At 35.3% G+C, this 13,339-nt stretch overlaps 1 protein-coding gene across 1 annotated transcript in view; it reads left to right on the forward strand.

The window, feature by feature from the left end:
* Positions 1–13,339, forward strand: part of PLEKHG1 (pleckstrin homology and RhoGEF domain containing G1) — a 104,158-nt gene that overhangs the window by 77,490 nt on the left and 13,329 nt on the right. The window contains exons 12-14 of the mRNA XM_051997937.1: positions 4,589–4,627; positions 5,435–5,457; positions 10,048–11,728. Of these exons, the coding sequence (XP_051853897.1) occupies positions 4,589–4,627; positions 5,435–5,457; positions 10,048–11,728 (1,743 nt within the window). The remainder of the gene's footprint in view (positions 1–4,588; positions 4,628–5,434; positions 5,458–10,047; positions 11,729–13,339) is intronic.

The raw sequence follows: 13,339 nt of genomic DNA on the forward strand, positions 1-13,339 counted from the left end.
TTCTAAAGCTCCAGTATAGGCAAAATGTTCTGAAGCATTTGTGGGGAGCCTGAATCTCCAATAATTAGCCCAAGATGAGCAAATACTTAGGCAAAGTGAGGCTTCAGACAAAGAAACTCTAGCCCCAGGAAGCAAAAGAGTTAAAAGTTTTATAGCAACAGTCAGAGAAACCTCCAGGGCTGCACCACAAACTTATATTGTACCTCATATCATCCACTGACCTCTTGCTCTGAGTACAGACATTTGCTATAAAAGGAAAAAGCAGGGGCATGATTATAATATAATCAGTCAAAACTGATTCTTCAGGACCTCAATCTGAGAGTACATACATGTCAGGATAAAACATCCTTAACTCTGACAACTAATCATGCAGTAACAATTTCACCTTATAGCCAGACTTGGGAATAATCAGGTGGGAAGCAAAAAAACAGAACATTGGGAAACTGAGTCAGAAAGATTCCACCTTAAGCAGAGATTAAAGTTGTCCTCCCAGCTCTTGTGCAGATAAGACATCCACCTGTAAAAACATCCCGCTGAGTGACTTATGGCATTTTTCTAGAATAATGGGTTACTTAATGATCCTTCAGGCAATCATAGCCAAATTAGAAATTCAAAACAATATTAATTACAGTCCCAAGAGATTTCATCTCAATAGCGAGTTTCACCAATAAGGAGCTTTAGGTCTATATAAAAACAAACCAAAAAAATCTTATAAACCATTGTGCATAACCTATCAAATGTACCTGCAAAACAGTCAAAATTAGTGCAGGAATATCAGGTTAAAATTCTGCTCTATGTACTTCAAGAAATCTATAAATCAATTTGTTATCATATTAATTAAACTAGGAGACTTTTATATACTTAAATAAGTATTAAATAATTTGTTGAAGATAAGTGGAGACCTTGGTAGAAATAATCATTTTCAGAGAACTTGCAGTTCTAACAAACCTCTTAAGTTTCTTGCATTGCTAAGCAGTGGAATCTTTGATACAGCATCAAAAATGTCCTTGCCTTAAAGCAGCCATAAACTTGAAAAATAAAAACAAACATTCAGTTATTAAGACCATGTAAATGTAAGTTTTTCTTTTAAACAATAAAAAATGGGGGCAGCTAGTTGGTGCAGTGGATAGAACATCAGCCCTTAAGTCAGAAGGACTTGAGTTCAAATCTGTTCTCAGTCACTTAACACTTCCTAGTTGTGTGACTCTAGCAAATCACTTAATCCCAATTGCCTCAACAGAAAAACAAACAAACAAACAAAAACCCACAATAAAAGCAATTAATGTTAAAGTAATTTCATTTAACCAGTGAAGGGAGGGGACGGGGAGGGGGGGGAGGGCGGGACGTAAGCGGGGGAAAGGGGGAAGAAGGAGAGAAGGGGGGAACTCCAGTTAGTGAAGTTTGTTTTTTCTCTTCTAAGAACCAGCCATACCCAGTGGGGGAGGGGAGGGGAGAGTGAGTTAAATCTTCACTTTTCCAAGCCCACAAAGTCCCTTTCCCTTCCCCCACTGGACAGAGCTTCCCTTTTCCTTTTCCCTTTCTCTTTCTCTTTCCCTTTCCCTTCCCTCTTACCTTTCCCTGCCTCCATGTGGTGTCTCTCCTAACTCCACCACATTTCCCAATCCCACTTTTCCTTATATCTAACTCTTTTAGGATACCAAGTCTCCCCCAGGATTCAGCCTGCCAGCCAAGGACATTCTCCAACTTCATGGGATGTCTCCTTTCCCCTGATAAATGGCAAGTTCCACTAGGAGCTTGCCCCTTTCCATAATAAATCTACCTTTTACCAAAGATAATGACCAATGCAAATTCTTCACATGACTTCAGTGCCTATCATAATCTGGTGTCTATATAACCCTATATATAATGCCTAACAATTTTTAGGTTTCAATATTATGACAATAACCCCAAATAATTTGATTAGCAATTTCACAATTTGCATAATAGCCAAATAAACATAACATAGCTTATCACAAAAATGGATAGGAATCTTATGTAATTTACATGGTACTACCATGTAAGAGCACCAGCCCTGAAGTCAGAAGGACTTGACTTCCAATTTCCAATTTTAATATACACAACAAGTAAAAGTTATTTTAAAAATCAATACTTTACTTCATGATATTCTAACTAGATATTCCATTCAAGTTATCAATTGCTTTTGCAAATCAATCTTTTTTGTCCCTTGTTTTTAAAATAACCTCTTTTTTTAACTTTAAAATTCACAATACAGCCAATATCTAAATAACTTAGGTCCAAATTTCATAAAACTTATTTATATATGTTCAGCAGAGCTGACACAGTTTTAAAGCATAGCTCATAATTTTTACAAATTACCCAATATACATTTTAGAAAACAACATATTTCATTTAATTAAGGGATACAAACATGTGACTCCTAAGGTAAGCTACCAGAACTTTGTTTTAATAACCTATTTTTTTAACTTAAAATCAAATCAAATACAGATTTAAATTTCCGGTAACAATGTTTCAATATTTGCACATACATTTCTAAGATTTTCTACTTAAAATAAGCAAACTCACAATTCTAGCACAAGCTGTCTCATATAATTGTAAGAGATTCATCCTATAAAATTTACAACTCATCTTGATATCTGAGGAGGTGCACTTAAACTCAACATTCCGATGTAAAAGCCAATTATTATAATTTGTTCCTATTAACAAAATTGTAGGTTATCAGTAAACTCATTCCTTCATTGGGACCTAGATAACAAACAAGTTATTTCTCAGGGATAATAATCTTACAAAATAGTTTTTAAAAGCTTAACAAATTTAAGAGGAATTCCAGAGGAAGATTCTTCATTTCCTGTCAGGTTTACTTTTTTTAATTGATATCAGCTTTCTTTATTCTCTTTAACCTTCCCCCATTCAGAGCTGCATAGTCTCCGGTCTCCAGACTTTTAAAATGCAAATCTAATAAAGATAAGGTTTTACTCCCCTCTATGAATTAGAAAAAGCTTGTGTATAAGGCTGTTTTAAAAGCAGCTATGCGCTCCCCCCCCCAAAGTCAATGCAAAAAGGTTACAATTTATATAAAACTGTTTTTCCTATCATATCTCAAATAAAAAATTGCACTGAACTGAGTGAATATATTTTCTTTCTCTCCCTTTCACCTCTTCATCCATCTGTCCCTGCTGTAATTAAGGAATGAGGGAAGGGGGAAGAAAGAGAAACAAACTCGTACTCTGTCCACTGTCCTCCTCATAGAGGCCTTAATTTAGTTGAATTTGCTTCCAGATTACTTTACACATACACAGAATTCATTTATCTCGACATGGGTAGTACATGTTGGTGTATGAAGCAATTAACTCCAATAAAGAAGTTAACGCGCATTCAACTAAATTAAGGCCTCTATGAGGAAGATAATGCCTGGTGAGCCGGAAATAGTGAATTTGGTTACATAGAAGACTTAGGTTCATTGGATGGACTGAAAAGGAGGTAACCATCAACCAATGGTCAGCAGTGTTGTCTACTTCCTGTGGGTCATGTGACTTCCTGAAGCCTAGGCCTAGGGTCTGACCCTCCTGCCCTACAGATCTCTGGGAGTCATGTGACAGGCCTACGGGCCTAGGATCTGACCTAATCCATCTCATAGGCTTTTTGAGAAATCTTTACCTGCTCCCATTTATTTCTCTTTTGATAGGAATGTGTGAGTCAGAAACCATTTAATAAAAAAAGACTGGAGAGATCTCTAGAAGCAAAACAAAAGTTTATTATACATTCTCCCGAGAATCGGGCGGCCCAGCATCGAGCAGACAATTGAAGGAAGCCCCCTAGGGGGCAGAGTCAGCGCTTTTAATCCCTAACGCAAATTCCCCTTCCCACCACTGACCCTCATCCTTATTGGCTGAGGATCTTACATTCTAAACTCGGGAACTACCCAAGAAATTGAACTTGACCAATAAGTACACAATTGCCCATATTTGGTTGAAATAGGGAGGATAACAAGAAGGAGATTTTAATTATGGTCTTGACTTAATGCTTAAAGTCCTTCAGGCCTACTGAAACTTTGAAATAGATGAAGCCTTACTCGATTTTCACAACTGTCTTGAAAGATCTCACCTCATCTTGTTCAGTAACCAAGATAGCTGCTGCTCTTTCTTAGCTGATCAAGACTAGTTTCATCAGTTGCTCCAAGTTCAACTAATGTTTACTCTCAAAGGGTCACTGCTATGTGTCAAGCATACTGATTGGCTACTTGTTGGGCTACTCCATTGTCAGATTCCCCCTGAAGAAGGGAAGCTTTAACATATTGATACATTAATTGGCTAGTAGAGACATTACAGAACCCATGTCCATTGTGTGTATTTATATGTGTGTGTTTATCTGTTTGTATAGTTTTATTGTCTCTCCTGTTATATTGTGAGTTCTTTAAGGGCAAGGACTATCTTTTGCTCTTTTTGTATCCTTGGCTCTTAGCATAATACCTGGCACACAATAGGCACTTAATAAATATTGATTGATTGGATATGCAGGTAAATAAGAATAGACAAACGGATTACTTTTTCTAAAATATTATTTGAATTTTTCATGAAAATCGATGATAATGGCTTTTTTTTTTTTTCAGAGCCATCCTCAAGAATGCATAAGGTTTTGAAATCCAGTGGTGAGTCAAAAAGTATAACTATTATATTTATTCTTAAGTTTTTTGGGTTTTGGGGTTTTTCATTATTATTTTTTGGTCCAGATCTATGATTTCATTTGCTTAGGTAGAATTCTGGGTAGATAGCCTCCAGTTGTTTATTTTTAATTTTTTTCTTTATTTTTTCTTTATTTTAAATTTATAGCCTTAATGAAATGTCTGGGATACTAAGAAAATAACTAATGTGCTCAAGATAACCTAATTAGTATTTATGAGGCAAGACTTAAGCCTCCGTATTCCTAATTTCAAAGCTGGCTTTCAACTGACCAAGCCATGCTACTTCCCATCTTGGGTATAGAGACCAGACCTGTAAATTCCATTAATCTCCAGAGACCTTGCCGAAGAAGAAAGTCTCTGTATCAGTATAGACCAGCACTTTCTTTGCACCTTAGATTCTTAGAGTTGTCAGAATAACTTGTATCACAGCCAGTATATGTCAAAAGCAGAACTTAAACTTTTAATTCCCCTGCTTTCAAAACCAGCTTTCTTTACATTCTACCATGATTGCTTTAAAAAGTAAAGTTGATATCTATTTAACCAACCAGAAAAAAATAAATCCAAGGTTCCCAAGGATGCCTAACTTAATATTTGTGATATACTATATAGTATAGGCTTTATTATCTGGGTCACTGAGGTATTTCCAAAAGCTTTTAAAGGATTTTGTTGGGTGTCAGTGGGTGACATAAGGAGTCATAAAGATATCTGTAGTCTAATTACTATTTGCTAGGATACGGTTTTTACTGGTTTATTAATTTTTTAATTTTTCTCCAGAAACAACACAAGATATGCAAAAGGTAAGACTTGTTACATTTCATATTTTCTTTGTGTAGTATTTATTTCATATACCCAAGTCCTAGCTTGGGTGCAATATTAAGTTCATGGTAAACAAGCTTTGTCTTTAAAGTTGTTCCAAGTAAAGAATTAGGTAGATAAAGACCTGGATTTGAACTCTGGAAGGCCTGAATGCAAATCCAGCCTGGACACACCTACTATCTCTAAGATCCTGGGCACATCATTTAACCACTGTATATCTTAATTTTCCAAACTGTATGTAAAATGAAGATAATAGCACCTACTTCCCAGGTTTGTTCTGAGGATCAAATGAGACAGTATTTGTTAAGTTTATCACAGTACCTGTTACATAATGAGCACATAATAAAATGTTTATTTCCTTTCTCCCTCTCCCTCTTCCTTTTTCTCTCCCTTTCTTCCCTTCATTTTTCCTTTCCATTCTCCCTAATCTTCTCTTCCTTCTTTCCTTCCTTCTTTTCTCTCTTCCTATTTCCTTCTTTCCTTCCTTTCCTACATTCTGCCTTGTATCTTCCCCCATCTCTTTTAACCATTTTTGCATGTCCTTCTTGCTAATTCCAAATTCTCAGAGCCACCATGATTGCATTCCTGTAATATACCCCACCCTACACTCTAGTTAGTGGGTACTTATTTACGTAAAGAAACTTTTCTTAGCTTATTCTGAATACTGATTGCTACTCCAAGCACAGAATTGTGGAGCCACCTTCTGAGGACAAGTTCCTGTTGCTGCTATTTGGACTGTGAGGAAGTGTAAGATAAAGGCATAATAATATATTTACTGTTAGTTTCTACCCTTAGAAAAGGTAGTAAGGAATAAGGGAGATCACCATCTCTTCTGTGGAAAGATGTATATCCTATTGGAAGTTGCAAATTCAAAGGTCTTATTGCTATTCCATCAACAGCATATCCCATATATGTATAATCAAGAATTGTTAATCTCCTTGGGGCTACAAAGAAATTTGGTTGATTAAACAACCCTTAGAAATTGTGTTTGTGACTTCTATATTCAAATTAGAATGTAAGTTGTATGTGGTCTTTTGCCCTTCTTTCTTTAAAATTATATAATTTCTGATATAAAAAAGTTTAACTACTTTCTTATTCTTTCTTCTTGATACAATCTTTTTTTTTATTTTTTTATTTTATTATTTTTAAGACAAGGTTTTTTTTTCCTTAGCTTAGGTTCCAAGTATAGCAACAACTTATGGACCCAGTTTCTTTCTGATCAGTAAAGGCACTTGAACACTCCTTGGTTTCTGACCTTGACCTTTTCTTCATTCCTTAGGCAAACTGGTGGCCTCTTTCTCCTAGAGAGTCATCATATTAATGCCAGACTGTTCATTTAACCTACTATAGCTCAGCTATAGCTCCCAAAATCAAAAAAGTGCTGTATGTTTCAATTTATTTTTGAGATTTTTATATATTGATTATATTGAAAATCTAATTGCCATGGACCTTTAAAAAATAAAGGCTTGTTTTATGATGTGATCCACTTTCTGATATTCTGATTACTTATCCACTTTATTTTCTTAAAGCATGTTTGTATGGATAAAAGGCTGTTCTTCCCAGGCAGCCAATCAGGATCTTCACACAATTTAACTATTCATTAATATTCAGTAATTCAGTAAAGTCTTATCTTTCTCTCTTCCGTGGGATCAAATACAAAAATCCTCTGTTGGTGTTCAAAGCCATTCATAATCTAGCCTCCTCATCCAGCTTTCTAGTCTTCTTATTCCTCCTCCCATATCCTTTTTCAGCTAATGACTCTGGCTTCCATGCATTCCCCAGAATAAGATACTCCATTCCTTGCCTCCCAACATTTTCACTAGCTGTCCCTCATACTTAGAATGCTCTCCTTTTTCATTTCTATCTCCTGACTTCCCTGGCTTCTTTCAAATCCCAGCTAAAATCCTATCTTCTAAAATAAGCCTTTAACAATTCCTCTTCTCTTTGTAATTTTTTTCCTATTTATTCTATATATAGTTTGTTTGCATTTAATTGTTCGCATATTGTCTCCCTGATTAAATTGTGAGTTTCTTGAGGGCAGAAATTGCCTTTTGTCTTTCTTTGTATCCCTTGCACTTAAGACAGTGGCTGGAATGTCGCATATCTTTAAAAAATGCTTATTGTGGACAAGGACATGGCAAGTCATTGTAGTATCTCTGCCAAAAAAGAAAAAAAAAAAACACACATACACACACACACACACAAAACACAAAAAAACAAAAACCCACAAATGGGGTCACAGAGTCATACAGGACTGAAAAATCAACAAAAATAAAAAATTCTTATTGACTGATTGGCATAATGTGCTTCTCAGTTTTGGAGAGGGAGAGCATCACAGAAATAGTTTGAGTAGAGCATCCTAAATAATCAATTTGAAGAATTTCTTGAACTAGTCTATAGCAGTAATCAGGATTCAAGTCTCAGTTTTGAGGCAATTACACATGTAAATGCAGATGACAAGAAGGAAACAGATCTTCTGAGCTCTCTTCTCCATACTTAAATTCTATCCCTTGCTCCTATAGCTTTATTTATTTTTATCAATGGTTCAAAAGTTCATTTTAAAAAATTATTCATTAATAAAGATCTAATCTTCTTCCTCCCAGTGAGGCATGCAACAAAATTCCCAACAGCAATTAAAAGTAAGTAGAAAAAGATTAAATAGTCATGTTAGTGAAAATTTCGAAAAGCAAAAAGTATTGAAAATTAGATGCTCCTCAGTTGAGACCAGATTCTCAACTGAACAAAATAAAAACTTTAACCTAAATTCTCTTAATGATGTATTTGATGTGATCTTTCTGCTTCTAAATTAAATGGTGTCATAATTTTTAAAAAGAGAGAGGGAGAGAAATTTAAGTAAAATAAAAGCTATAGTACAATTGTCATTTCAACCAACACACAATCACTCTGGAAAGACATTTCAATAATGACTTGTCAAGTTATTGTAATTCTTAAAGCACTTCTTTATCTGTTATCAAAAGACCTGACATGATGATGATTTGGCAGTTATAAAAATAGGAAGGAAAGGAGGAAGGAAAGAAAGGAGAAACTAAATATTAAATACCTACTTTATGCCAAGTCTTGGGCTAAGCACTTCACAAATATTTCATTTGATCCTTAACCCTGAAAGGTAGATGCTATTATTATCCTACTTTACAGGATGAGGAAACTGAGGCAAAGAGAGATTAAGTGATTTGCCCGGAGTCACACAGCTAGCAAGCATCTGAATAAGAATTTGAACTCATTCTTCCTGTCTCAAGGCCCAGTCTTCTACCATTGAACCATCTAGCTGCCTTGAAAAGCTTTTGAACTTGTATTATTTTATGCATCTAGATAGGTTAGATAAGGCTCAAAGATTTACTGATAAAAGGAACTTTAAAAACCATGATGTCAGACCTCTTTATTTTACAGATAACTAAGTTGAGACCTAGAAAAATCATGGAATTTGCCCAAAGTCAAACAGATAGGAAGGAGTAGAAGCAGGGTATGAATGAATGCTAGACCTATGACTCTTAAACCATTAGTCTTTCAAATAATATCACTAATAAAAATAACAACATCATTTATATATGATCTATTATTATATGATCTATTTTACTTCTGCCCAAAAAAGTGGTAGGATCTATTTTTTTTTAAATATTCAGTCATATTAGGAAAGTAGCATTTGTTGTGAGAGGATGTGGTTGATTAACAAGAGCAGATTATTATCCCTCAGATCCTTTAAAGAGTGATGAATCTTTTTTTTAAACAAATTTGACATTTATAATATATTGCCATAGTGAAAAGGAAAGAGTTCATGCTATAGGATTATTATGTATTTAGCAAGAAGTTTTAACTCTCTCAAACCAATAAAAGTACTTGATTGCCAAAAAGTAACTTCCTAAGTCAATCAGTCTGGATATCTATGCTATACATCACATTCTATAAAGAAAAATATCTTGGAAACAAAAGATAATTTTGTTTTCTTTAATAGTTATAATCTAATATCAGTAAGGATTTCTAGTCTACTAATGATATTTGTGATATTTGAAATTGTCTCTTAACATTTTCATAAGATTGACTGTGGATTGTCCTGTCACCCAACAAATGGTGCTTTACTATCCCAGATCTTTAAGAAGTTCCTAATTACACTGGTGCTAAAACATGTTTAAGGAATCTTATAAAGAATAGTCATTGGGGTTTCTCTGAACCCAAGTTGGAATTGAATTTCAGTTTCATATTTTTAGTAAAATATAAGTACTAAATTCTCTCATGCTTATGTATTTGCTTTCCCATCTTGCTAACATATTTTGAACATTTGAAGCATCTAAGTAACATAAATGCTTAGCTCAATTTTGCTGTTCTATAGGCTTTTTAAAATGTTTTCCATTCAACTAACAACAATAAATAGTGTCTACTGTTTGCAGTATGTAAAGAATATAATGCAGGATGCAAAAAATAAATAAATAAACCAGTCCCTGAATTCAATGAGTTTATAATCCATTGAGAAGACTGAATATAAATAACATTTTTAAAATTTTGTTTTTTTCTCTGTTCCTTTCATTCAGTTAATTGAATTTCAAATCTTTTTTCAGATTTCCAAAGATGATGAAGCATCACCTTCATCACTAATTACAGACCTTCCACGTTCTACATCAGCTGGAAATCCTCCAGCACAGCGGACTTCTCAGCAAAATAACCCAGTCATTTTGAATGTCCTAGGAGGTGGTAATGCTGGTGTGAGAAACATCTGGACTGACCACCAGATCAGGCAAGCCCTATTTCCCAGTAGACGCTCACCTCAAGAGAATGAGGAAGATGAAGATGATTACCATATGTTTTTGCCATCATTATCTTCATCTGATTTGCATTCCACCAGGCTTTGTGAGGAGAATGGTTCCAGTCGACCCTGTAGTTGGCATTTGGGACAGATGCAATCCAGGGATCCAGGGACCACTAATGCTGGTCACAGGATTGTCAGGCGAGCCAGCAGTGCTGGTGAAAGCAATACATGTCTACCAGAAGCACGAAATAGAGACAGTGAACATGTTCAACAAGCTTCACGGAGGGAAGTAGAGAGAGGTTCTAGAATAGAAAGTGATGGGAAGGCTTACTTTGATACCGAGTTGCCCCTTTCTGACATAGACCATGTCTATGATAATATAAGTTATGAAGATTTAAAACGAATGGGTTTTACCAAAAGGGATGATCCTGAATATATTCCCCAGAGATCAAACATGGATTCTTTGCAAGGGGTACACCATCAAAGCAGTCCAAACTTATTAGCCTCCCCCCAGAAGCAAGAAGGTCAAGATAATATCATTGTGCCTGAAAAAAGAGATGGAAACCTATCCAGTAAAGATGCTTCCAAATTAAGCTCGCACGAACTCAATATTACTGAGGAAAATATATATGACACTATACAGCTCCCAGACCCACCACTTCTGGATTTTAAATGCAACTACCTAAAATGTGCAAAGCGAAGCAGCTTTTTAGGACTGGAGACAGACTTTGCTTGTTGTGACAGTTTGCGACCATTTGTTTCTGAAGAGAGCCTCCAGTTCAGTGAGGATGAAACATCTTATCGTCATGGGCCCTTGGAGAATGATTACTTAAGTTTGCTGTACAGTTCTTCTAACTCTGATTCCCTGTCTCATAAATCTGTAGCCGATAAACTATCAGAAGAAGTAGATGAAATTTGGAATGACTTGGAAAACTACATCAAGAAAAATGAAGAAAAAACAAGGGACCGTCTCCTTGCTGCATTTCCCGTTAGTAAAGATGATGTCCAAGAAAGGTTACATGCTGGAAGCACACCTGAACTCAGTAAAGATGTAGACTATGCAATATCTACTCTCTCCCTGCCAGAAAACCCTGTTTTCCTTAAGCCTATAAAAAATAAAGCTATGAGGTTAAGCAGGACCAACCTCCCTTTTGAAGAAGATCTGCTTTACAAAGAAAACTCATTAATGAATCTCAATAGACTTTCTCTGGCCAGTGAAATGCCTTCTCTAGAAAGCCCTTGTGAATCAATTAATAGTAGTTTGTCCCATGCAGATCCTGAAAGTACTGATCTAAGGGGGAGCAGTACAGATAAAACCAAAAGCAGAGTTTTTCTGATGGCAAGACAATACAGTCAGAAGATTAAGAGGGCTAATCAGCTTTTAAAAGTGAAGGGTCCAGAGGGAGAGCAAACAACCAGTCAGCCACATAAGTCAAGACACAAAGATCTTGCAGCCATATTGGAGGAGAAGAAGCAAGGAGGTCCTGCCATTGGTATGTTGAAAAAACTTTTTTTTTTTTCTTGAGAGCAAGATATATGTTTAAATGAATTTGAATTTCAAAAAGAATCTACATGACCTTTAAAGAAAATGGCACACCTGTGGTCTTGTTCTCTTGTTGTTCAGCACTTTGATTTCATAGGTACCGGTGTCCAACTGCTGAGAAACTGTGATATCTTCCTGTCTCCATAAACCACTGATTCAGTGGAATGGATTCCAAATTTTAGCAAGATTTAGGCTGATAAGATTATCATCTCTCTATTTATACAATGATTTAAGAATTCGTCATTGAAAATATAATTTAGTAATATAGTTGTCATATCAAGAAAAACAGAAAAAAAATTAAAGACTACTCCTTGTAATATTTCCTGTCAGTAAAGATTCCCTCTCTGAATGAATAGGAAGTGTGAAATATACCAACAAACAAAGAAACAAAATTTGATTCCTTAGTCTTTTATTTGGCTGTCAGTATGTTTAGAGGATTTTTAGAGCTGAGATAATCTTTGGAGTTTTAGGAGAGGTGTATAGTGGTGAGAGTGTATCTCAAACCAAAATGCTTTATTATTCTAATAAAGGCTAAAAATGAGAATAAGCATCTTTTCTCAGATCTTCCCAATTGTTCTGCTCAGAAATATTCTACTAGTCTTCTCTTCTCATTCCTCATGTGTTTTAGTTAATGGTTATTTGAAATAATAATAATAACTAAACTGGTTCTCTGTTCATCTACTCTCTATCACATGCCTTTTTTTGGCAGAATTGGTACCAAGGACTTAAATGACAATCTCATCATAGAACTACCTATCTTTTCTCTCCCTCAAATGTACTGTCAAAATAAATAAATCAACAAAATTCATCCTGCCTCCTCCTTCATAGCAGTGAAGGGTTACTACAGGACAGCATATTGGCAAATGACATGTATTGGGTACTTTTGCTTAGTTGGCTTTCTTTGTCAAATAGAGAAGGATTCAGTCTTGAAGTAGGTGGACATATCTGTGATATAAAGGTTAAAAAAGCTTAGACATCAATAAAATGTTTTAAAAATATCTTTAATAAAACCTTTCCATAAAACTTCTCATGGGGTGGGGGAAGCTTGAACTAGGATACTTGGTGTATTTTTTTTTCAAAGCTGGTGCCAGAGACTTGAGTGATTCTCTTATTAGAGAACTACATATCTTTTTTATTAGGATTTCTTAAGGTTAAAAATTCATAATAACTCTTCACACCATATTTTAGTGATAGAATATCTGTTTAAATAAAGCATGGAGTATTTTTCAGTACCCTAGAATTTCTGAGAAGGAATTGTTATGATTTCCCCCCCCCCCCCCCCCCCCACACACACACACACACACAAATCAGTTTTCAGATATAATGACTAATTTAGGATATTCAAGATAAGACTTCCAAAAAAGCTGCTTCTTAGTGACCTAGAAAATTTGACCATATTGGTCCCATTATTATTCCTCGGAGATTTTTTTCTGTTTGTATCCTTTGAGACAGGAATAGAGGAGTGAAAATGGGAGTTTTTGAATCAAACCAACAGCTGTTTGAAAAGATTTGAGTTTTGTCACATACATGCTAGTTTTTTACTGATAGACATGAGGAAATT

The sequence above is a fragment of the Antechinus flavipes genome, chromosome 4 (genome assembly GCF_016432865.1).
Source record: "Antechinus flavipes isolate AdamAnt ecotype Samford, QLD, Australia chromosome 4, AdamAnt_v2, whole genome shotgun sequence".
Classification (NCBI taxonomy): Eukaryota; Metazoa; Chordata; class Mammalia; order Dasyuromorphia; family Dasyuridae; genus Antechinus; species Antechinus flavipes.